The sequence below is a fragment of the Lagenorhynchus albirostris genome, chromosome 1 (assembly GCF_949774975.1).
Source record: "Lagenorhynchus albirostris chromosome 1, mLagAlb1.1, whole genome shotgun sequence".
NCBI lineage: Eukaryota > Metazoa > Chordata > Mammalia > Artiodactyla > Delphinidae > Lagenorhynchus > Lagenorhynchus albirostris.
Window position 1 is genome coordinate 85,312,731 of NC_083095.1, and position 25,339 is coordinate 85,338,069.

Genomic DNA, 25,339 nt, shown 5'->3' on the forward strand with positions numbered 1-25,339 from the left:
TCACTGCAGATAATTTGAGAAGCACTGCTCTGGTGTGCTGAATTTTCTTGAAAGAGAACCAGATCCTTTCTAACTGCCCCAAGATTCAGCACATACAAACTGTAATTGTACTATTTAACTTTAAAGTTTGCATTAAATTTTTTAAGTGTTGTAATAGAAGCAAAGATTAAACATCCTTTTCCTTTGGGAGTCCCAGAGACTTTTCCCCAGTGTTTGGAATGTTTTGTTGTATGAAACTTACAGATTCGGGAAGAAGACAAGGATCCAGTCTACTTGTACTTTGAAAGTATGATGACTTGTGCCCGAGTTCGAGTGTATGAACGAAAACAAGAGGAACAGAGACAACCATCACCATCACCATCACCATCATTTCAGCAGCAGGGCTCATGTCATTCTAGTCCTGAGAACTGTAGTGTAAAGGTGAATTACTTATTGCGTAGATTTTTCTTTTTAACTTCCGATTCCCTGTTGCTGGTATTAGAATTTGCATTACTATTGGAATAATTTGAAATAATTCTGAACGGCAGAGAAGGTTTACATAATGTGTCTATCAATTTATATGTTTCTCTGCATGCCTATTCTAGAGAATATTCCCTTAAGGTCATTAAAAGTATTCTTTCTGATGTTGGAGTAACTTTTAAAAGTTTAAACATTTTTGGTTTTAATTAATGTGATTATTAGTATTTGCATCTTTCCACATTGGTGAATTTTCTAAATAACTGAAACTTGTTTCATTAAACATCAAATATTTTTCCTTCTTTACTAGAATTACACTATGAAGTGCACTGTTAATTCTTTCTTGGTAACTCAGTCACTGTCAAGGACATTAAACAGCAAGACTACTTGTTTTTACGGTTGTATAATATGATAGTAATGCACCTGTGCATGTGGATGTGAAGATGTTCTTTGAGCACTTTAATCTTTCTACCGTTTTAGGCTTCCTTGAGAAATTTAATTCTCATGTCCTAGTCTCTATTGATATTAAATATGTGTTGAATTGAAGTATTTTCTGTGTTACTCTCTTTGTCAGGAGCCAGATTCTGAACAGCAGCCCTTGAAACCAATCACCTGTGACCTGGAGGACGATTCTGATAAATCACAAGGTCAGAATGAAAACTAGGTCTTATCATTTGATAGTATTTATATTATATAGGTGTGGATTATACTAATAATGGGGGGAAATCAAAGCTACCAATCCAGAGCATGTCTACCTACCCTGTTTCTAGTTTTTGCTAAAAATAGAGATGATAGATAAGTTTTTTTCCAATTATTTGCTGTGTTTCTCACTCCTGTTCTAAGAAGTACAGTTTGTTGGTGTTGATATGGTATGTTGTTGCAAGAAACATTTAGGATGAAGTCAGTGATTTTTGTTTTTAAACTTCTTTATATAAAAACCTCAGCAATATTGGCATCATTAGCTACTGAAATTTTCCCTGGTGTTCTCAGTAGTTGCCACAGTTGGAGAAATACAGAGGGAGAAAGGAGGGAGTATTGCTGATTTATCTAGTAAAGGCTACTGCCAGAATTACTATGGTGAAGGGTAGTATCTAGGGAGTTAACTATTTGTTTTTGGTTTTGCTCTTTAAAACTTCAGACATTTAAGCAGCAGTGCCTCCTAACTTTTTTTTAATGGCATGATAAACACAAAAAATGGTAATGTTGTTAGCACACCGGGGCAAGTGGAGGAAGCTACCTATTAACATGACCACCCTGAAGGCTGAGGGGGTCTGTATCCTGACATCTGTAACTATAGCACATTGGTTGGGAGATTCTGCTATAGAAATCTAGCTAGTGAATATACATTTAGTTAATATGTTGCCATGAATATAAGCACACTTGAGTGGTTTTGCATAAAATGTAGAAGTGGAGCAATCATATCTAGAGATACAGAAGTAATTCAGAAGTATTTGCAGTGGAAACTAGAGATAGAGCTCACTTTTTTTTTTTTTAAAACCAAACACCATCTCTCTTGCTGCTGTTCTTTAGGGTTGACTTTACCCATCACATATTACAAAGCATCTTGCAAGTATCTTTGCTTTGCCCATATGGATAGCAAGTACACTATCCCAAATAAGCCTAACCTTGGTTATATACTTTGTTTGCAAGGTGATACTTTCTTAGGTAATAGTTAATGGCTTTTTAGGGCAGTCTTAAGAGGGACTCCCTTTTATTGAGAGCCCAGTGAGCAGAATAGTGAAGATTTTATAGTCTGATTATCTGGAATCTTTTTTTTCATGGAAAATTCCCAAATTATGAGTGTCAAATTACCACTGAAAGTACCTGGGAATGGGACACTGGACAACTGTTGAATTTCTATGCCCCTGGCAGTTTCTGAGAACTCAGGAAAAATAAAAATTTTTCAAAGTTCAGTACAAAATTCTGTGATACAGAAATGTCTTTCAATTCTTTATCAGAAAAGAGCTGGAAGTCTTCCTGCAATGAAGGGGAATCCTCTTCTACCTCCTATGTGCATCAGAGGTCACCTGGCGGTCCCACCAAACTGATAGAAATCATCTCAGACTGCAACTGGGAGGAGGATCGGAACAAGATTTTGAGCATCTTATCGCAGCACATCAATAGCAACATGCCACAGTCACTTAAGGTGGGCAGCTTCATCATTGAGTTGGCTTCTCAGCGAAAGAGCCGGGGTGAAAAGAATCCTCCTGTTTATTCTTCTCGTGTGAAAATCTCTATGCCATCATGTCAAGACCAAGATGATATGGCTGAGAAATCTGGATCAGAGACTCCTGACGGTCCATTATCCCCTGGGAAAATGGATGATATCTCTCCCGTGCAGACAGATGCCCTGGATTCAGTGAGGGAGAGATTACATGGAGGCAAAGGTCTGCCCTTTTATGCAGGGCTTTCTCCTGCAGGGAAGCTTGTGGCCTATAAACGTAAACCCAGTTCAAGCACATCTGGGCTTATCCAGGTGAGAATTATCTTTAATCTGGATGTAGCACCTTTTTATACTTAGGAAACACCTTGATTTTTCAGAACCCTTTGTGGGCCTTATATTACTTATCTTCACATTTCCTGGGAACTGGGTGACAAAATCATTACCTCTTTTTGTAATAGGCCTAGGTTAGATGCATACCTAGGGTGAATTTTTGGCACATTTACAAACAGAAAGGTAGAATACTATATTGGCTTATAGTTTTCTTTCTAGTCTTCCTAGAAAGTTGCTCTTAAACTGCATTACCTGGGCTGCAGTGATATTTTGACAGTCAAGCAAGGAGAGTAAGGGATTCAGTCTAGTTCTTGGGATTATTATTAGCAGACAGCTTTTAAAATAAACAAGGTGAAACTGACTTTTAAGATAGGCAGTATGTTTGGAAACTTGGGAGAAAATTTAAATTTAGAATGGTGTTATTCAAATACATAAATATAAAAATGAGCCACAATTTACTTATTTTTTCTTTATTTGATTCATAGAGTTTTTGCAGTCTAATCATTGTTGTAGGGCAAATATCTATATCCTTGCTGTTAAGTAATTCAGGCAGGTATATTAGTAAAATTATACTGGCATTAGAAAATCCTTTGGAAAGAAAAGTTCTGAGGTAAAATGTCACAGTCAAAAAGCTTTTCTCTTTTTGTTCAGTGACATATCAAATGCACTTTTATATCATAGTACCAAATGTGGGTTAGTGTCTGACTTTATTGCTAAGGTTACTTGACTTCACTAGCTCAACTGCTTCTCTGGGCTAAGGTCTGTTCCATTGTTATGACTGATCTACTTAATTAAAAACTTTCTGTTGCAGTTGCTATGTAACTGCTTCTGTTGATATTTCTTAAACTCTTAATGATGAGAAGAGTGTTTTCTCCTTGTTTCATTTATTGATTGATACTTTGAGAACAGAGACTTACCTGAGATCATTTCTAGTGAGATTAGACGCCCCTCAGATACAGTCATAGAAATTTTGTGTTCTCCTCTGTAGGACTCAGAAAGCCACTGTAAAATATGAACCTGCATAAGCAGTCAGGCCACTGTTATAAGGTATGCTTTGGGGGAGCTACTGAGTAGTGTTCAGAGCAAGTCCCAAAGGAGCAGATAGGGGTATCTGATCCAGACTCCACAGAACCTGGAAGACTATATAGTAAAGTTTACTTTAGGATGGAAAGATCGTATTCTTTGTATCAAACATGAGGCAAAGATATTCCTGATCTTTCTGGAAATAATAACAATTTTACTTAAGTAGCAAAGAGTAATTTTGTGTCTTAGAAGAGAGAGAAGCTTGGTGTAGCTATTCTCCTCACCAGTTCCCTATTAATTTAGAGAGTAGGATTTTCCCCACCTCACTCCACTCCCTCACCCCTTTAAATGATGGAAAAGAGAGACAGGAAAGGGTATCTCCTCTAGTCACTTAGCAATATGACATAGAGAACTTGGGTAAGAAACTTGGGAGGTTTTTGTTTTCCTTTTTTAAAAATGATTCTCATGCCTAAGATGGGGTGGTCTGTCAACTCAGTCAGTAGAGAAAAATCTTTACCTCATTCATTGATTCATTTTCTTCTGACAATTTAAAAAATTACTATGAGTTGCAACTAGCATTTATCTTGAGTCCAAGTTTTGTCCAAAAGATGAAGACAATTATCTTCAAAGTTGAGTTTTTTGAAAATTGAAAACTAAGGTGACTTTGTGGCTTAGGTATTTGTAACAGTGGCTTTCTCATAAGTTAAAGTAGACTCACCATATATTTTTCAAGTATGAAGGATGCTTATGAGAAGGGTTCATCATGCCACTGGTCTTGTCAGATTTCATGGAACACAGTTACTCATATTTTTTGCTGATGATTGTTAATAGCTTAACCAGAGTTGCATGTTGACAAGTAAAACAATTGGATGGTTTTCCTTAGATTTGACTGTATCTTACACATATCTAGGATGCAGGTATGATGAGTTTCTAAGATTCTCTGTTTCCAAACTACCAAAATGAAGGAGATGAGATTAGTTTAGAGTATCAGATGACAACATTTTTTTCCATCTCCTAAATACTCAGATTATACCAAATGGAAAAAGTCCATTTCTTTTTCCCTTTAAATCTGAAAAACAGACTTTTAAAACCTGGTAAAAATGAAACCCTTGTCAAGGGAGATGAGTTAGCAAGAGAATTTTATCTTTACAGAATTTCTCTTTGCCACTTGTTTCAGGTTAATGGTAAGAGTTACCCGCAGGCTAAGTTGCTATTGGGACAGATGGGGGCATTGCATCCAGCCAATAGGCTAGCTGCTTATATCACAGGCAGGTTGCGACCCTCAGTCCTGGACCTCTCAACCCTCAGTACTGTCATCTCCAAGGTAGCATCCAATGCCAAGGTGGCTGCATCCAGGAAACCACGTACCCTGTTGCCTTCAACATCCAATTCCAAAACGGCATCCTCCTCCAGCGCTACAACAAATCGCCCTGGGAAGAATCTGAAGGCATTTGTCCCGGCGAAAAGACCAATTGGTAAGTTGGACTGTATATACGTTTTCCAAAGGGTTGTAACCTGGTGCTGGGCCAGTGGATACAGATACGGGGGTTGTAAAACTTAGAGAAATATAGAAGTTGGCATTATTTTTTTTCTTGATGTCTATCTTGCCTGAATTTTTTAATTTTTTAGTAACTCTTCTGATGACCTACAATACTAGATGAACTGAATTTGAGTTAGTTTTACAGTTATTTCCAGACTTTTAGACTGGTTTTATTAATGTAGAAAAAGACTTAGGTTTTTAATTTTGTTTTTCAAAAGGGAAGATGTATTCTTAAATACTTTCCCTAATTTACTATTTTTCCTATGAGGACTGGTGTTTTTGGTACCAGTCATATGTATGTTTCTTGAACCTAATGAAACCAAGGAGCTAGCAAAATCAAAGTGGGTTGAGTTAGTATTAGTCTTAGAGTAGAAGGCTCTTGTAAAATAGAATTTTGGAAACAGTGCTTTATTATATTCATCCCTGTTCTGTGAGTAAAAACCTCATTTGTTTAACATTGCAGTGCTAGAGTCTGTAAAAAATTACCTTCTTGAAATCATTTGTGTTTTAGCATTGAGAGTATATACAGTTGGTTTACTGGATTCCTCTTTTTGTTGTTTCAGATCTATTTAGGAATGTTAAGTAAAAATGTCATTTGCTCTATTTTTATTCCTCTAATAGGAAATTGAAATCTCTGGCTAAATGCTGGACTTGTGTGAAGATGGAGGATAGGCCTTGCCTTAAAAAGAACCCATTTTACTTCTTTCTTAAAAAGTAGCTTCAGTTGGTGATTTTTAAAAAAGATAGTCTTATCCTGCCCTCTTTTTTTTTTTTTTTTGGCGGTACGTGGGCCTCTCACTCTTGTGGCCTCTCCCGTTGCGGAGTACATGCTCCGGACGCGCAGGCTCAGCGGCCGTGGCTCACGGGTCCAGCAGCTCCACAGCATGTGGGATCTTCCCGGACCGGGGCATGAACCCGCGTCCCCTGCATCGGCAGGCGGACTCTCAACCATTGCGCCACCAGGGAAGCCCCCTGCCCTCTTTTAAAAAATGTCTTTATACATTTTAGAAAAATGCAAAACTTTACTGTCTTGTAAAAGGACAGCAATAAAGAGGTGGAGGTGCTGGGACAGGAGGAAGTGATGGAAAAAAGTTTTAAAATTAGAATTAGGAATACAGTTTCAACTTCTTATTTTCTTCATCTGTTTTTATTCATTCATTCAGAGAGCACACAGAGAAACAGTTGTATTAAGTTGGAAGCTAGGCAGAAATCCACACCCAGAGAGAAAGGATATGGGCGTCCTTTCTAATGAGGAGGAGTGCAGTCTCTTCATCTGTTTTAGATGATGAAGTTGTGTGCTGCTGTACTGTCTTTTTAGTGTCCTGGCAATTTGATTATATTGCATAACCAAAAGAATTTCAGAAGGAACACCCAATTTCAATCCCTTTGTTAAAGTTAGAATTTTAAAGGTTTGGTTTGGGTGGAGAGGTGTGTTTGATTTCTGTGGGTGGAAATTGACATGTGTAATGCAGGTAAGAAATTTCTTAATACCTGTAAGAAATTGACCCAGTGGTGCACAATATGTTGATAAACACAATCACTACAAGGATAAAATATGAGAACTGAAGATTTTTGACCAGCAAATTTTTATTTGCAGCGGCTCGACCCTCTCCTGGTGGTGTGTTCACACAGTTTGTGATGAGTAAAGTTGGAGCCCTGCAACAGAAGATACCTGGAGTTAGCACACCCCAACCCCTAACAGGGCCACAGAAGTTCAGTATCAGACCTTCTCCAGTAATGGTCGTCACACCTGTGGTTTCTTCTGAGCCAGTTCAGGTGTGCAGTCCTGTGACTGCTGCTGTCACTACTACCACCCCTCAAGTGTTTTTAGAGAATGTTACTGCTGTGACACCTGTGACTGCTATTTCTGACGTGGGAACTAAGGAAACTACTTATTCTTCTGGTGCCCCCACTGCAGGGGTTGTTGAGGTCTCTGAAACTAATACCAGCACCCTTGTAACACCTACCCAGTCTACAGCCACTGTGAACCTTATCAAAACGACTGGGATAACTACCCCTGTGGCTTCAGTTGCTTTTCCTAAGTCTTTGGTAGCATCTCCTCCAACCATAACTCTTCCTGTTGCTTCCACTGCCTCCACCTCCATAGTCGTGGTGACCACAGCTGCATCTTCCTCCATGGTGACCACACCAACTTCATCTCTGAGCTCTGTTCCCATTATACTCTCGGGAATTGATGGGAGTCCACCAGTGAGCCAGAGACCAGGTAAGGCCTAGATGTTACAAGCTGGTTTACTCAGCTGTTTATATAACTTTGTGGTTTTGATAGGATTATAGATATATCAGGTGTTTCTGCTATAACATGATACATATATTCCTAAAAATCACTACATTCTGCAAAACTGAACACTGAAAATAATAGAGCTTGTGGTAAAGATAGGGTTAGGACAATCACTGAAAATTCATGCAATTTTGTAACCAGAGCGCTAATAAAACCTGTAACTGGTACTTTAGAGATAAACAGCGTTGACAGATGGTTTAATGGGGCTAGAGATTTCTTCAGGAGATTAACGATATTCAAAAACATTAGAATGGAAATGCTGGCTGAAGAATACTGCATATGGGAGTGGAACTCTGAGCCAGTAGAGCAGCGTTAAGGTGGGCACAGGAGGAAGTGCAGCCTGTTGTGTGCTGAGAGCTGGGGGCGCATATCTCTGAGGAGGGAACCATATGTAGTTGTTCCCTGTTTTGGGGGTGGGAGGGCTGCTGCTTTATATTTAAAAAAGATTGGAGGGCTTCTGCTTCTGCTGCAGCCAAGCTGAGGGCCCTTTCTCTCCTCCTTGCTTAAGATTAAAATTCTAGGTCCTCTTTTTTAGTAAAAATCATTTATGAATCAGCCCAACTCCTATATACTACTGACATTATTCTCCTGCTTAATTACTATATGTAAACTGATTGAAATAGAAGTAAGGAGGCATATTTCTTTGTTCTGGACTCTGATATTTTATATGTTAAGTTTATAGTTAAAATGAAATTTTTTCTCTTGTTGGCTTAGTTTAAGTGAATTTGAAATAGGAATAGTTCAACACTTTGGTAATTTTTCTATCTTAATTCAACCAGCTAAAGCAAGTTGTTCTCTTAGTAGACTCTAAGAGGAATTACTGTGGAAAAGAGTATGAAAGACTTTGCAGGATTTAAGGGGGAATAAAATAGCCAACAGCAGTTCTGTCTTGGTAACTGGTAGTTTTCCTACTAAATATTTTTGTCTTTAGGGGCATGGTCCAATCCCTCTTGATATTTTAGGAAAGAAGTGATTTATAAATTGAAGTGCTGTTGAAAGGAAAAATGGATGACAGTATCAAATTTGTTGTCTTTTGCTACTTCCTGTAAATAAACATACCAAAAATGGCTAATATATAATTTCAAAAGTAAGATAGTTGTTGATGAAGCTGTTTTGATTTCCTGTGTATCTCAAGGTTCATATCTTGTCATATTTTAACTGGTCATGTCTTCTAAATCATGGATTCTAACCTTTCTTTATATTTTTAATTGTCATGAAACTGTAAAACAGTTTACCTTTTGTAGTTCATTGTCTCTCAGATTTCAGTCACTTGGAACATACATTCAGGTATTTTGCTCTGATTCCCATTTGTACTATCATACAATTGACATAATATTTTTATTTAAATCCAGTCATTTGTTCACTTAAATGTACTTTTAAAAGGAGCAGTATTACTGTTATTGGAAACCAACATTACTTGCCAAAATAGAGGGTAGCCTCATAAATAAATACACTGAAACAATAATAAAAGTATCAAATACTAGCCAGCTACTGTAAGTTCTTAACATGTGGCTTGCTATTTCTGTTAATGAAGAAAGTTAGAAAACGTTGGCATAATATTAAAGACATAATATCAAAGACTGGTAATTTCTTCTGTATTTTAATCAAAAGATTAAAATGCTGACAATGTGATATGGTGTTATTCTATATCCACCTACCACCTAAAAGTGTCTTCTGTAATACTACTTGAGGAAATACTAATGTTAACAGATTTTCTTACCTGCTCTTTTATAAATGGAGCTGACTCAAATCACTGCCAACTTCTAAGGAAGTGTATAATTTTGTTATAGGTTCATAAAGTAGATCTCAACTTTGGGATTTAGACAACTCTGACTTTTTCATTTGACTTTCCTTCTTTTTGTCTTTCCCTTCTTCCCCTCTCACGCATATTAATAAGTAATCACATATTTAGTGTGTGTATTAAAGGCTGCTTTTGGAGTTATTTGGTTTTGAATCACTCTCTAAAATTTAATGTGAATAGAAATGTTCAGGAAATTAAGAATGCTTTAACATGTTTCTTAATTCACATAAGATAGATGAATTTGTTTTAAGTTGCACACTATTTTTCATAAACAGTTTGGTCTTTGTGTTTTATTTCATTTTCAAAAGTAGTCATGGATCTTCTATATATAATTTGTCATGTAAATCTTAGGAGCTTCACTTTGTTTTAGAAATTTGATATGTTTTTTGGGCAGAGTACCTATCTGATAGAATATCACATATTAAAATCTTTGTTTTGTTTGGCTTGTTGATTTTTATATTTAGTGACAAACTGATGAAAAATTTTATTTAATAATGTTTAAAAAAAAGGGGTAATTGGAAATAATAATGTTAAAGAAGTTCAGTAATTTGAATGGTAATGTTAGACCACTTTCATTTATGCTTACTATTACGTTATTCTTTCCTCTTTATTCCTGTGACCCAAAACCTAGCTGTAGATTACTCATATTATTTTTTTTCATGTCCTTAGTATTTTCTTCCAGACATTAAAGTGAATCTTTAGGTACTATTAATATTTTGAAATCTCTTTTAATTCACATCTTCTGCATTAAATTTCTGCTTTTTCTGTTTGTTTTAAAACTATCTTTTGCCTCTTCCTAACCAGGCTTTATTTCCCTGCTTCTTTGATGTCTCTTAATTTCATTCCATTTTTTGGGGGTATGTATTTTTTTTCCTTCTGAAAAATAATTTCCACAAATCTTTATGCTTTGCTTATTTATCAGTGAATTTTACAAGCCAAGAAGTTTTTAGTACTTTGTGATTTTTAGTCCTTGACTTTTTCTTACTTGAGTAAGACCTGTGAAACTAAGTCATAAGTCTATTAAGTGTTAACAGCCTGAATTTTTAAGTTGAACAAGAGAATTTTATCTTGAACTTTAATGAGAACCAGGTTAAGAGGCCATGTTTTTCATTAGGCAGAAGTGTTATCTCTTTAAATGCACCTCTTGACAATTGATACTTTCTTTTTTACCAATCTAAATGTAAGGCCCTGCAATGTCTGGCTAATACTTAGGTTTAAAGTAAATTGTCTCAGCCATAAGACTAGTAAGTAGTGTATCATGGACGAACAGGATTTTAGCAACTCTGTAGTTTAAAGTAGAAGTTATATGTAGCATGGTTAGATCCTATGTCATACTTATTTTTTCCCAAGTATTAAAGGGAAATTCTGATACTATGTTTCCCATTCCCTGTTTTTCAGAAAATGCTCCTCAGATTCCAGTGGCTACTCCACAGGTCTCTCCTAACACAGTGAAACGTGCTGGACCTCGATTGTTGTTGATTCCAGTGCAGCAGGGTTCTCCTACTCTTAGACCTGTCCCAAACACACAACTTCAGGGACATCGGATGGTCTTGCAGCCTGTTAGGAGCCCAAGTGGAATGAACCTGTTCAGGCACCCTAATGGGCAGATTGTCCAGCTCCTCCCTTTGCATCAGCTTCGAGGCTCTAATACCCAGCCCAACTTACAGCCTGTCATGTTTCGGAACCCAGGTATAAAATTAGAGATATTTCTGATAAGTTTCTCTTTTCTTGAATCATTTGGTCATATGGTATGTTAATACACCAGGATTGGTCTTCTTAGTGTCTTGGAATCACCTGTTAGAAAAGAAATGCATACTTTGGAAGTCTTGATTTGGGCAGTGGTGATTTAAAATGTTCTTTTTCTTACCAGGGTCTGTGATGGGAATCCGGTTACCCACTCCTTCCAAACCTTCAGAGACTCCACCATCTTCTGCTTCATCCTCCTCTTTCTCTGTTATGAATCCTGTAATTCAGACTGTTGGGTCTTCTCCAGCAATGAATGTTATCACTCAGGCACCATCATTGCTTTCTTCTGGACCTAGTTTTGTGTCTCAGTCTGGTACATTGACTCTGAGGATTTCCCCTCCTGAACCACAAAGCTTTGCAAGCAAAACAGGCTCTGAAACCAAAATAACCTATAGTTCAGGAGGGCAGCCTGTTGGTACAGCCAGTCTTATTCCTCTCCAGTCTGGTAGTTTTGCCTTGTTGCAGCTCCCAGGACAAAAGCCTGTTCCCAGCTCCATTCTTCAGCATGTTGCTTCACTTCAGATGAAAAGAGAATCTCAGAATGCAGACCAAAAAGATGAAACAAGCTTTTTAAAAAGAGAACAGGAAACTAAGAAGGCCCTGCAGTCAGGAGGAGAAGCTATAGACCCTGAGGCTAATATAATAAAGCAAAACTCAGGAGCTACTGTCTCAGAAGAAACTCTGAATGATTCCTTGGAAGATGGGGGTGATCATTTAGATGAAGAATCCCTTACAGAAGAAGGTCCTGCAACTGTTAAACCTTCTCAGCATGCCTATAGCACTGGCTCACACACAGGTGAAGACTATAAAAATGTTGATGAAGAGTATGGGATTAGGAATCATAACAGTTCCAAAGAAAAACTGACTGTTCTGGAAGTTAAGACCATTTCTGGAAGAGCCAGTAATATGACAGTCCAAAGTGTGAGTAATGTGCAGCTTAAAAAACTTGATGTGAAAGTGGAACAGCAGAAAGGCTTAGACAATCCAGGGGAAAAATCAAATGAATTTCCAGTTATCTCTAAAGAAGAAAGTAAACTTGAATTTTCAGGGAGCAGAGTTGTGGAGCAGCAATCTAATCCAAAGCCAGAGGCCAAGGAGAAGGGATGTGGAGATTCTCTGGAGAAGGACAGCATTAGGGAGAGGTGGAGAAAACACCTAAAGGGCCCTTTGACCCAGAAATGTGTTAGAACTTCACAAGAATGCAAGAAAGAGACAGATGAGCAGTTAATTAAAGAAACAGAAACTTGTCAGGAAAATTCAGATGTGTTTCAACAAGAACACGGCATCTCTGATTTACTTGGAAAAAGTGGAACTACTGAGAATGCCAGAATTTTAAAAACTGAATGTGATTCTTGGAGTAGGATTTCTAGTCCTGCAGCCTTCTCCATATTTCCTAGGAGAGCTACCAAAGGGAGCAGAGGGGAAGGACATTTTCAAGGTCACTTACTGCTATCAGGAGAACAGATAAAACCAAAGCAAGAGAAGAAGGGTGGGAGAAGCAGTGCTGACTTCACTGTTTTGGATTTGGAAGAGGATGATGAGGAAGATGAGAATGAGAAAACCGATGATTCTATTGATGAGATTGTGGATGTTGTTTCTGACTACCAGAGTGAGGAGGTTGATGATGTAGAAAAGGTGGTGAGCCCATTTTTGTTGTGACTGAAACCTCAAGAATTTAAATGATTCATTAGAGACAGTAGTTTTTCCAGAAGATCACTAAGACCTGATACATTGATTTGGATGCCTAGGTTTAGATCATGATTAAATGACTTTGTAGTTTTTGGGCTGTGTCAGTCAGGTAACATTTATTGAGCTTATATTGAGCTTTGAGACTTGTCTGATATTATAGGAAGGCTGACTTAAGCCTTAGGGGGATAGATGCTTGAGAGTCCCTATCAAATTAGGTTTTTTTTTAAGAAAAAGTCTGAAACCACTACTCCCATTCAGTCTCAGTTTCTTTGACATTTAGTATGTGAAGTGATTGTAGCTTATCTGGTAGATATATATAAGAAACAGGGAATAGGCAGCCTTAGAACTGGAAGATAATTTATCTACCTGCATTTATAGAGATGTTTTTCTTTTTGGAGAGAAACGAAAAATACTATTTAATATTTTAATACAACCCTGCCTAAAGTTGTTTTTAATCATCTCCTAAAATTAGTGTCTAGAATTTGTATTCTGAACTTTGGTCATCTTCCTTTGTAATTTGACCTTTCTAATTTATATTTTTCTGAAGCCATTTTTTAGACTTTTATTTAGGGTTGTATTTGCTGAACTAAGTAACTTGAGAGTCAGATATGATATAGGGCAGGAGTTGGGCAAACTTTTTTTGTAAAGGGCCAGATTGTAAATATTTTAGACTTTGCAGGCTAGATGACTTGCTCTTGCAACTACTCAACTGCTGTTGTAGAGTGAAAGCAGCCATAAGCAATAGTAACTGAATGAGTGTGGCTGTGTTCCAATAAAACTTTATTTACAAAAACAGATGGCAGGCTGTGGTTTGCTGACCCCTGACCTGGGGTCTGATGTAAAACATAAGGAGGTGATAGCCAGCTGCCTGTGGGGTGCCTTGAAATCTAAATTGTGTCCCTCTCTTCAGGAGCAGATAATACAATGATTGTCATGCCTGGCAGTTTTAAAATCTCACTTCCGTGAGATTCATTCATTCCCTGTGTTACCTGGTCCTTCTCTGTTAATGCCTAACTAACTGCCTTACGGAGATAAAATACAGCAAAAAGATTCATATTTTAAACCTCTAAAATGTTTAAATATTCTAACGTTCCTCTGTTGGTTATCTCTGTACCTCACCTGTCTCATTTATAAAATGAGGCTCTAGCTCTACAGTTGGATGATTCTACACGCATTTGCCTCACATTCTGTCTATAACCTAATCTTTTTTGAGGACTTATGTCTATAGGTAGTTTAGGAGTTAGATTGCAGATCTTCTTGCACTTTTTGCAGGGTCTTTCGTTGTAAGTCAGCCTAGGTAAGCATCAGACCAAAAACAGTCCAACTTTATTTTAATTTTAATTTAAAAAATTTTTCCATTATGGTTTATTACAGGGTATTGAATATAGTTCCCTGTGCTATACAGTAGGACCTTGTTGTTTATCCATTCTGTATATAGTTTGCATCTGCTAATCCCAAACTCCCAATCCATCCCTTTCCCCACACCTCCTCCCCCTTGGCAACCACAGGTCAAAAACAGTCCAGCTTTAAAATCAGTGAAAACTATTGCTATCAGTAGAACTGACTTAATGGAACCTTTAGTGTTTCTTAGTCATACAGCGTGGCATTGCTTGAATTTCCTAATAGGGAATCTGACAGGTACACTGGCCTTTTAAAACTAAGGACATTCACATCTAAATTCTACATTGTATTTATGTTTATGTCTGACACCTATGATAACTTTATACCTGTGATTAGCATTATATTGGAATAGTGTAAGGAAAGTTGTGAGTAGCCTTTTTAAGTCTTCTCTGATGAAGTTTATTGGATATTATTTATAAAGCCTGCAATTAAAGCCACGCAGTACACATTCTTCAGTTTAAATATGGTAAAGCATCTACCTACATTACTATTCAAACCCTTGGGGTTCTGTTGATGTAGCTTCCTAATGTTAATTTTAATATCCATTGTTTATATTTAATACACATTATTTAGATGATGCTTAAATTGAGGATCATGAACGATGACTTGCATCATTTATGTCCTTTAGCCTTAGGGAGCCTGTAATTTGGGGGTAAGTAGTTTTTCCAGCAAGTTTAAACATAGAATTAATAAGGTGATGGGGATGCTTCATTTTGAGTTGTGCCTCTCTGGTACAGTACAATTACAGATAATGTATTCTCTGTTTGGTTTCTGGCATAGTAAAACACTACTTTTAAAGGTGGAAGTATCTGCATATCCCATAATCCATATAGTCTACTGTTATAAATATACAGTGAGTTTCTGTGGTGGGTGCTCAATAAATGCTTACTGATTGACTCATATTTTGGTATAATAAGTACAGCAAGCCTGGGCTTCTTTGGTATCTGAAATTCTTCAAAAGCTCTCATTCTGTAGGGTTGAGAGACTTAGAAGACTGTCTGGGCTATAATCTGTTTCCATATCTGCCTTGAATATGTTTCTGTGGGTGTTTAATATGGGATTAACCATGAAGCACTCAAACTAGAATCTGAATTTTTCTTCTTTCTACCTTCTTCCTCACCAAATTCTATTTTACTGCTATTTAATATTAAGATTTATGCAGCTTTAATATATCTGTACCTGAATTTTGTCCACTAGAAATAACACTGAAGCATCCATACAGCCCTTTGGGGACTCTGTCTCTTCAGTCTAATGATGTCTTTTTAATATATATCTGTGATTTATAATGTAGTTCTTGGTAGTTAGCTCTAACCATATGTTGTCTTTATGACTTAATTCCATTTTATGATTAACAAGTTTAGGATTATCAGTACTCATGGTTTAAGATCAGTGTTTGGCACTGGTTGGCTTTATAAGGGGAGCATTCAGTTGAAAAGTTTAGGTGTGCTTGCTTCCCAATACTTTATTTACTGTTGAAATGCTGTATTTCAGAATAACTGTGTAGAATACATTGAGGATGATGAAGAGCAGGTGGACATTGAGACTGTAGAAGAGCTCCCGGAGGAAGTTAATGTTGTCCACTTGAAGACCACAGCTGCCCATACACAGACTTTCAAACAGCTGTAAGTCTTACTTCTCTTTGGATTGTTGTTTTTTGTTGTTGTAATTTTATGACCATAAGCAAAACTAAGTGTTCTATTCAGGAGTTCTGGGTAACTGACATGGTTCCTTTATTTCTCTAGCTTTTTTCTTAGTAGTAGATGAGGAGAGGAGCTGTAATCCAGAGGTAATTAACTTGCCTTATTGCTAGGAGGCAGTATATAAGTGTGAATAACATATGCTTTTGGAGCCTGATACATTGGTATTAAAATACTGCTTTTGCTAGTTTGTGGCTGTTTAATCTTGGGCAAGTCTGTAATCTCTCTGAATCTTAGATTCTTTACCTATGAAATGAAGAAAATGCCCCCATTTCAAGTATTAAATGAGATAATGTATGAGATAACTAACATAACTGATGCAAGTGGACTATTCAACAAAGGTTAGTTCTTTTAAGAATATGGCATTAAATTCTAAATTTGGTTACTTTGCTAGTTGAATAGGTCATTACAGTTAGAAAAATGTTCATAGCTGTTCAGCTGATGAGATGAAAATACAGAGAGCATGATGCCTTAGAAAAAAATGTTCTGAGTAAGCCTTGTATTGATTAGGAACTGGGGTGTGAGAGAAAGAAGGGAAAGAAGGTAAGAGTTGTTATTTTGTGCCAGACATTGAGCTTTTCAACCTGTTATGTCATCAGCTACCTGAAGCAGCAATGAGTTAAGAAAGAGTAATTCTTCATTCCTAGTGAGAAAGTCTAAGGAGGGCTGTAGGTAGTATTTTTCTTCACTCCAGGGCTATTTGGAAGGTACTTCAGTTGCCTACTGGTTAAGACTGAAAGAATTTAAATCTCTTAAAAACTTAATTAGACTTAAGTTCAGCAGTATCGCAGGATGTGTAAGTTCAGTATACTAAAATCGAGTTCCTAAACAATAGCAACAAGCAAAAAAAGGTAATTAAAAATACGAAAAATCTGTTTGGGATTATTAACACAAGTTGTGCAAGACTTTTATAAAATGTTATTGAAAGACATTGAAGAAGAATTCAGTAGGGACTTCCCTGGTGGCGCAGTGGTTAAGAATCCACCTGCCAATGCAGGGGACACAGGTTCAGTCCCTCTTCCGGGAAGATCCCACATGCTGCGGGGCAGCTAAGCCCCTGCGCCGCAACTACTGAAGCCCGTGCACCTAGAGCCCGTGCTCCACAATAAGAGAAGCCACCGCAACGAAGAGTAGCCCCTACTCACCGCAACTAGAGAAAGCCTGCGCACAGCAACGGGGACCCAACACAGCAGTCAATCAATCAATCAATCAACCAATAAAGAAATAAAATTTATTTTTTTAAAAAAAGAAGAATTAAGTAAACAGAGAGATACCATCTTAATGGACTGGAATAATAAAGGGCCAAGAATAACCAACACATAACTGTAAAGGAGCAGATTGTTAAAATTTTAAAAATTTCTGTCAGTGAAAAGGCAGTTTCACACTGTAAGGAAAATATTTGCAATATGTGTTTGACAGAAGATTAGTATCAAGCATATAAAATAATTCTTACAAGTCATTAAGAAAAAGATCCAGTAGAAAAGTAAGTAATGGATATCATGGGCAATTCACAAAAGACTGCCAGTAAACATGCAAATTTGTTCTACCTCACAAGTAATTAGAGAAATGCAAAAAAAAGTTTTTTAAGTTTTTTTTTTTTTTTTGATGTGGACCATTTTTAAAGTCTTCATTGAGTTTGTTACAACATTGCTTCTGTTTTATGTTTTGGTTTTTTGGCCCCGAGGCATGTGGGATCTTATCTCCCCGACCAGGGATCGAACCTCCACCCCTGGCATTGGAAGGCGAAGTGGGAAATGCAAATTAAACCACAGTGACTTTACCAATTTATACCCATAAGATTGGTATAAATCGAGATTTCTGATAGTACTGTTGTCTAGATGTGGAGCAATGGGAACATTCTGCAGGTGGGAGTGTAAGTTAAAACCACTTTGGAGAGCAGTATGACATGACCACAGTTGAAGATGTGCATGCATTTCCATCCAGCAGTTCCACTCCTAGGTATACATCCTAGAAAGGCTCACACACATGTACAAGGGGTCATGTCTGGGATTGTCCATTGCAGCCATTGTGAAAATTTGCCATTGTGAAATTTGGATACAACCTAAATAACTACTAACATTCTAAAACAAATTTTGGAAAATTCAACAGTTTGGAATACTATATAGCAGTTAAAATGATTGAACTAGATATATCAACATATCTCACATGCAGTGCTGAATGAGACAAATCAGTTGAAGAAAGATACATTACATGTAAGTTTAAAATGCTACATAATATCTTCTGTTTAGGGATGAATCAGTACATTCCTAGGAGAAACTGTAAAGATGTGCATGGTAAACTCAGTTTGCGAGCATTTACTTATGAGAAGGAAGGAAGGTGATGAATGTGCCTATATTTTGGTGATGTTTTATTTCTCAAGCTTAGTGACAGATACCTGGATGTTGATTATGTATTTTGTTTGTACAGTTTTATATGTTTGAAATATTTCACAATTGAAAAAAAGTAATTTGCAGTTTTAGGGTCTATTTGGACACTTTTATTTGAGAAAAAAGCATATTGTTGAATAAATCATATTGCCACATATCGGACCATGGGGAAAAGAAGCTGCTTACAATTTAGACAATTTGGGATGGTTTGGTTTAATATAGCTATGAAATAGGTATTAGATTACTGAATTTCAATAAGAATTGGAAAATATTGTCTTCATCTAGGTGCCGTACGCATATCACTACAGATGAGAAAGCTGCTGAAAAGAGTCGAAAGGTATTTACAGTATGTTTAATGATAATTACTCATTTAATAAAATTGATAACATTTGTCCTTAGGGTTAAAACAACATTAGCTGTATTAGCTATGACTTTTTTCAGGGCCATTTTTACCAGTGAGTTAATATAATCAGCTTTTTTCCCCTTAATGAAATTATACTATTAATGCTTTTTTTTTCCCTTCTCAGTTGTCTACTGCCCCCCACCCCCAGTTGGTAGAATAATTTAGAGGAATTAAAATGGGTATGGAGTTTATGAAAACTGATGTGCTTATTTGAAAACTAATCCTATAATGTAATGATATGATGTGAAACAGGCTAGCATTCTTTCTTATTTAGGCTCCTGATTTTTCTGGTGATCTAAAAAATTAGTTATTATCTGAAGTAATGGCTAGCAGTTCAGGGAGCCATGAAATTATAAACCTTATTTGATTTTCTTAATGTACTCAGTGTAGGATATCATAGTACCATAATTAAGGAAGGTTTTCTCTTTATCCTAACTAACACTAAGAATGGAAGAGAGTGCAATTGTTTAACCATTTTCCACTTGTTATTCTGTCTTCTTAATTTAAGAGATAAAAATGATGAGATTGGGTTGAGATGGAGGGTGGTATTCAGGTCCTTTGAAAAACTACTGGGTGATTAGTTTGAGTTTGGTTTGATTTGGGGGAGCATATGATACATGTTTGCAGGGCCATAATTATTTTGAATATATCACCATTTTTATTTTTTCATTGCACATCCTAAAACATTTTTGAGATGTAAGAATTTTCACAATAGCTATTTACACAGTCCATTGTTTTGTACCATTATTGTTACATGCAAATTATTTTTAGTGTATTGGTGTATTTAAACTTAGTATTAATTTTATTTCTATCTGGTTGTATCTTTGATTTTCCCACACTGTACTAATGTACATGTTTTTAACTTTAGAAAGACACTGATTTTGTAGAAGAGTTTGGGGGTACTTTCATACCCCATGATATGGTACCACTGTTACTATGATAAAGGTAAACAGTGTCAAGAAAATAAAGGCAGTTAGAAACATCAAGGTTGGGGGGACACACATACACAAAACCAAGAAACTGTAAAAGACAGGAAATGTAATTATTACTCACTTGGTATGATTAATATTCATATTGTCATAATAGGTTGGTCACTGTTGATGATTTTTTAAAACTTTTATAATCCATGAATAAAGTATGTAAGACTTAATTTTCAGTCTTGAAAAATGAATAAGTACAAATGACAAGTTGGGAGGTAAAAGAGGGAAGAAGAAATGAAGGGAAGGATATGAGTACTGATATCCTCATTTTACAAAGAGACACTATTGATGAAATGAGAAACGGAGATAGAATTATCTTCAAGTTGCAAAGGGATCAATAGAGAACTAAAATTAATGATATATCTGTATTAGGAAGATGGATGATGAGATGCAAGAGAGTGGTGAGCTAAATCCTTTTCTGCATAGCAGGAAGTAAATAGGTTGTATTGAAAAATGAAAAGAATAAGCGTATGTTACTATTTTTAACTTAGGATATATATAGACTTAAGAACCAGAAAAGGCCACTAAAATAATCAAAAAGTGGTTGTTTCTGAGGATCCAGTTGTAGGTGCAAGATACAGTTGCTTTTCATTATAAGATCTTTACATATTTATATTTTAAATCCTGTATGCATCTTTTACTTCTTTATAGTAAATAACTTTAAAAATGGAAGTAGAATAAATAAGAGAGAAAGGAAGCCTAAGGCATCCTGAGGTCAAGAAAGACATTCCTAAAAAATGAAAGTCTAAGTTTTAAATGTTAAGTTATGAAGGGGGGGTGGGAGGGGTTAGGTGCAGGCAACAGCCTGTGTAATGGCATGGAGATGTGGGATTGTAGTGTGTTTAGGAAACTTCTAGCACTTTGGAATGGTTGGAGAGAACAGTGATTTAGGAAGAGAGGCAGTTGACCCTTTCCCATAAATTTTAAAGGGTCTTACAGTATTTACGAAAAAAAATTTTCAACTCGTTTTTCACTAATCGAGATTTTGTTAAAGTTTTCCATATAATTTGTGTCATGAAAACAAGTTTTAATAATAAATTATACAGATGAGCTTTTTTATAGATCCCCTCTCTCAAATTCTCCCTCATTTGAGAACTACTGTAATTTGAGCTGAGAAGTGATATCACATTCGCATGTATTAGAATTTACACTGTTGATTTGGAGTAAGGATAGACTGGTAGTAAGTTGACCAATTGAGAGGCTGTTATGATACTCCAGGCAGAAGATGGTGGGTGTCTGATATAGAGCAGTGCCATTTGGGGTGCAGGAAGAGGGCAGGTACATGTGAAAGATACTTAGGTGGCGATCTTTTGTTTGGACAGGCTACACCAGTTCCTCTAAAACTAAAACCTGATTACTGGAGTGAAAAACTACAGAAAGAAGCAGAGGCTTTTGCTTATTATCGCCGGACACACACTGCCAATGAGCGGCGCCGCCGTGGTGAAATGAGGGATCTCTTTGAGAAATTGAAGATCACGTTGGGGTTACTTCATTCTTCCAAGGTTTCCAAAAGTCTCATTCTTACTAGGGTAAGTGTTATGTGTAAATGACAGACAAGTAAAAGCTTGACTGAAAGAATCTTCTAGAGATATTTATGAGAAAGAGAATGAAGAAGATTGAAATAGAGCTTGTGTTTAACATTTGAAGGTGGACTAATGAATGCCCAATAAATCCCTTAGGAAGAAAAGTCCTTATGTTGAGTCAGAGTAGCTTTTCATTGAAAGTCAGATTCTTAACCAGCAGAGTCATTATCCTTCCTTCAAAAAAAGTTAGAAACTCTGGTAAACTCTGTTTACTATGACTTCTTTACACTGGTGTTTTCCGTAGTACTTAGAAAAGTTTATCACGGTGAAAGGCACAACACGACTGCTATTTTGACATACTTCTTAACAGTTGATAGTCACTTTAAAGGAAACTCTAGTATTCAAGCTAGCAGAAGTTTTAATTTTGCATGTAGAATATCTGAGGTAATTTTGTTTAAATTGCTTATAAGTAGAAGTTGGAAGAGTAAAAGGCAAGCAGTCATATCCGTCTAGAACAAGGTTATTTCAACCAGATTTTGCTTAGATTAGGAGTTGATTTTTTTTTTTTTTTTTTTGCCGTACGCGCGAGCCTCTCACTGTTATGGCCTCTCCCGTTGTGGAGCAAAGGCTCCGGACGTGCAGGCTCAGCGGCCATGGCTCACAGGCCCAGCCGCTCTGTGGCATGTGGGATCTTCCTGGACTGGGGCACAAACCCGTGTCCCCTGCATCGGCAGGCAGACTGTCAACCACTGTGCCACCAGGGAAGCCCCTAGGAGTTGATTTTAAAGTTGATTATTAAGATCTAAGCAGAGTAAAATGTTTTGTTTCTCCTTGCAGTAGTAGAAATACCTGTTAACCACTCAGTGGTGCTCTTTGTAAATAATCACTTTCCCTAGAAGTATAAGACAGAAAAATCGCCTAAAGTTTAACAAAAAATAAATTCTGAAACATTAAAAATTGTTTTTTGGGGTTTTTTAAATTTACTTCTATACTTTATTATTTTTAAAATTTTTATTGGAGTTTAGTTGATTTACAATGTTGTGTTAGTTTCAGGTGTACAGCAAAGTGGATCTGTTACACAGATACATATATCCACTCTTTTTTAGATTCTTTTCCCATAGAGGCCATTACAGAGTATTGAGTAGAGTTCCCTGTGCTATATATAGTATGTCCTTATTAGTTATCTATTTTATATATAGTAGTATGTTTATGTCAATCCCAGTCTCGCAGTTTATCCCTCCTTCTGTTTCTCCCCGGTAATCATAAGTTTGTAAAACATTAACAATTGTTTTAAATGGCATTATAAAGTTCTCTAAAATATTAGATAAAAATTTTTTTATTTAAGAAATTGTGTAGCCCCCACCTGTTTTTCGGAAAAAGCAAACTGATGGACGTGATATTACTATTTCTTGTCGTAGGCATTCAGCGAAATTCAAGGACTAACAGATCAGGCAGACAAGTTGATAGGACAGAAAAATCTTCTGACTCGCAAACGGAATATTTTGATACGGAAAGTATCATCTCTTTCAGGTGAGATAAGTGAATGATCTCTGATACAGAGTATAAATATAGCTTTAGTGAGGAAAATCCTTAGTAGATCTTTCAGATACTACTTAGTTTCAGGCTTGGTTCCCAGAGTTAACATCAGAATTATCGTTTGACTGGGTGGGACATTTCTTCTGGATTATAATTACTCTTGCCTTCCATAGTTTAGGGGAATATAGTTAAATCAACTGGATTTCAGTTGACTCTATTTCTCATTATTACGTGGGGTCTTATAGAGAGTAACAGTTTATTCCCTATCAACCTATAGGTAAGACAGAAGAAGTGGTCCTGAAGAAGCTAGAGTATATTTATGCAAAACAACAAGCATTAGAGGCACAAAAAAGAAAAAAGAAGATGGGATCAGATGAGTTTGATGTGTCTCCCAGAACTAGCAAACAGCAGGAAGGATCTTCTGCATCATCTGTAGATCTCGGACAGATGTTTATAAATAACAGGAAGGGGAAACCTTTGATTCTTTCCAGAAAAAAAGACCAGGCCACAGGTAGGAGAGACATTCTTTGCTTTCTTTAATGTAGATGAACATTAGTTTAGTTTAGTTTAGAGAACTGAATGTCTTCTCTTGGCCATAATTTTAGTTTTAATTAAATGAAAGATGGGTTGTATTAAAAGTAGAATATTAACTATATTAGATTTCAGTTTCTAGCTTTACACACTCAAGCAAATCCTAGTAAGTTATCAGTCATGGTAACATAGAAGAGCTACTTCTGATAGCAGTCTTCAGACAAGTATTTTTCTTCTAATGTTTCAGTATTTTTTTTAAGCTGCCATCTTTTCAGACTTTATAAATGAACTCTTTGATTTCCCTGCAGTTCTGCTCATGAGTTGAGGAAGTTTGGATCTAGATGAGACAAATAAATTGGAAATTTTTTTTAAAGTTTATTTTTGTTAATCAGGCTCTACTTTTCATCAGATTGCAGTCTGTCAATGAATTGCTATTAAGGAACAAAGTAAATTGGTTTTGATTTTTTTATTCTCTCCTATCTTGATTTTGGAAGTGAGGCTATATTGATTTTATATTACTTGTTTATATCCTTTGAGAATGGTATATCCTTTTTTACTCTTTGGATAGCACAGTGTATGAACCAAGGAAATCTGGTTTATTATATCAACTAAGAAAGTAGTGATATATACTAAAATATGAGTTAGTTTTAACATTGCACATTTAAATGATGTTATTGCTAAGAAAGAATTTTAATGATCATTTAGTCCAGTCACCTCATTTTACAGGTGGAAAAACTAAGGTCTAAAAACTTGAAGTAATTTTTTAGCAGTATATAGGAAAGCAAACCTAGGGATAAAATTGTGTGTGCCTTCATCCTGATTCACCATCAAGACCATCAGAAGCATTCCATTGAAAAAGTGGTTCCATGGCTCTGTTCCTCAACAATAAGAAATTCTGTCCCTTAAGAGAATCACTGGACAGGTACTGAAAAATGGTTCAAAAAGTAAATTGCAAGTTGAGGTTCCCTAACTAAATTTGAATTTTATTTCTTGCTTTTTAAGACAAGGTGTGGTTTTTAGAGATGTCTCCTACACTCTTAGGGTATTCACTAGCATTAATTGAAGATCTTTTATCCTTAACTAATTTCTGCTCTTCCTTACAGAAAATACCTCACCCTCTAACACTCCACACACCTCTGCCAACATTGTGATGACTCCACAAGGGCAGTTGCTCACTTTAAAAGGTCCCTTATTCTCAGGACCAGTGGTTACTGTTTCTCCTGCTCTCCTAGAAGCAGATCTGAAACCTCAAGTTGCCAGCAGTGCTGTGGCTCAGTCAGGTATGTCATAAGTGTTGTCTTTCATGGGTAGTGAAAAAGAGTTATCCCTGGTATCTCAAAGTGACAGAGAAAGCCTTTGAATGTGTTCTGTAATGATAAAGAGCTATTGTATTCGAGTTTGCCTTTGTAAGAGAAGATTGTCTTTTTAGAACATGTTTTGCCCTATCTGTGGTATTGAATGGTCTTTTTTACCTGGGAATGGGAACTATTTTGCGATCTCTTCTAATTTCTGAGTAGGAAAAGAATTGAAAAGATGTGAAAGTAAAAGGAGGTTGAGGAGTCATTGTTTTAGTTTTTGGTGTTAATAAATATTTATCAATTTTGTGTTGTACTCAGAGATGGTACACTCCTACATTACCAGCCTGATACAGTTTCAGCACCCTCCCTTTTGGGGATAAGGAGTTGAGGTGAAAAGGAAAGTTCACTTTGACGAAATTTTAGGTTTTAGGAACCTGAATTTCTATTAAGGTAAAAGAGTATCCTTACCAGTACTAATACTGCTAAACCCAGTCTGGAGGAGTCATCCTTTCTTACAGTGCTGCCTCTAGGGCTT

General features: G+C 36.5%; 1 protein-coding gene across 3 annotated transcripts in view; it reads left to right on the forward strand.

Annotated features, from left to right (window-relative positions):
* The window catches only part of MGA (MAX dimerization protein MGA), an 87,840-nt gene that overhangs the window by 56,864 nt on the left and 5,637 nt on the right, over positions 1-25,339 (forward strand). The window contains exons 10-22 of one of the 3 annotated variants that reach the window (XM_060147921.1): positions 244-420; positions 1,031-1,103; positions 2,415-2,932; positions 5,151-5,448; positions 7,111-7,737; positions 11,012-11,302; positions 11,484-12,997; positions 15,941-16,071; positions 18,819-18,870; positions 21,239-21,445; positions 22,858-22,969; positions 23,253-23,486; positions 24,610-24,786. In XM_060147921.1, the coding sequence (XP_060003904.1) occupies positions 244-420; positions 1,031-1,103; positions 2,415-2,932; positions 5,151-5,448; positions 7,111-7,737; positions 11,012-11,302; positions 11,484-12,997; positions 15,941-16,071; positions 18,819-18,870; positions 21,239-21,445; positions 22,858-22,969; positions 23,253-23,486; positions 24,610-24,786 (4,411 nt within the window). The remainder of the gene's footprint in view (positions 1-243; positions 421-1,030; positions 1,104-2,414; positions 2,933-5,150; positions 5,449-7,110; positions 7,738-11,011; positions 11,303-11,483; positions 12,998-15,940; positions 16,072-18,818; positions 18,871-21,238; positions 21,446-22,857; positions 22,970-23,252; positions 23,487-24,609; positions 24,787-25,339) is intronic. The other 2 variants (XM_060147932.1, XM_060147942.1) reach the window with 2 other exon arrangements.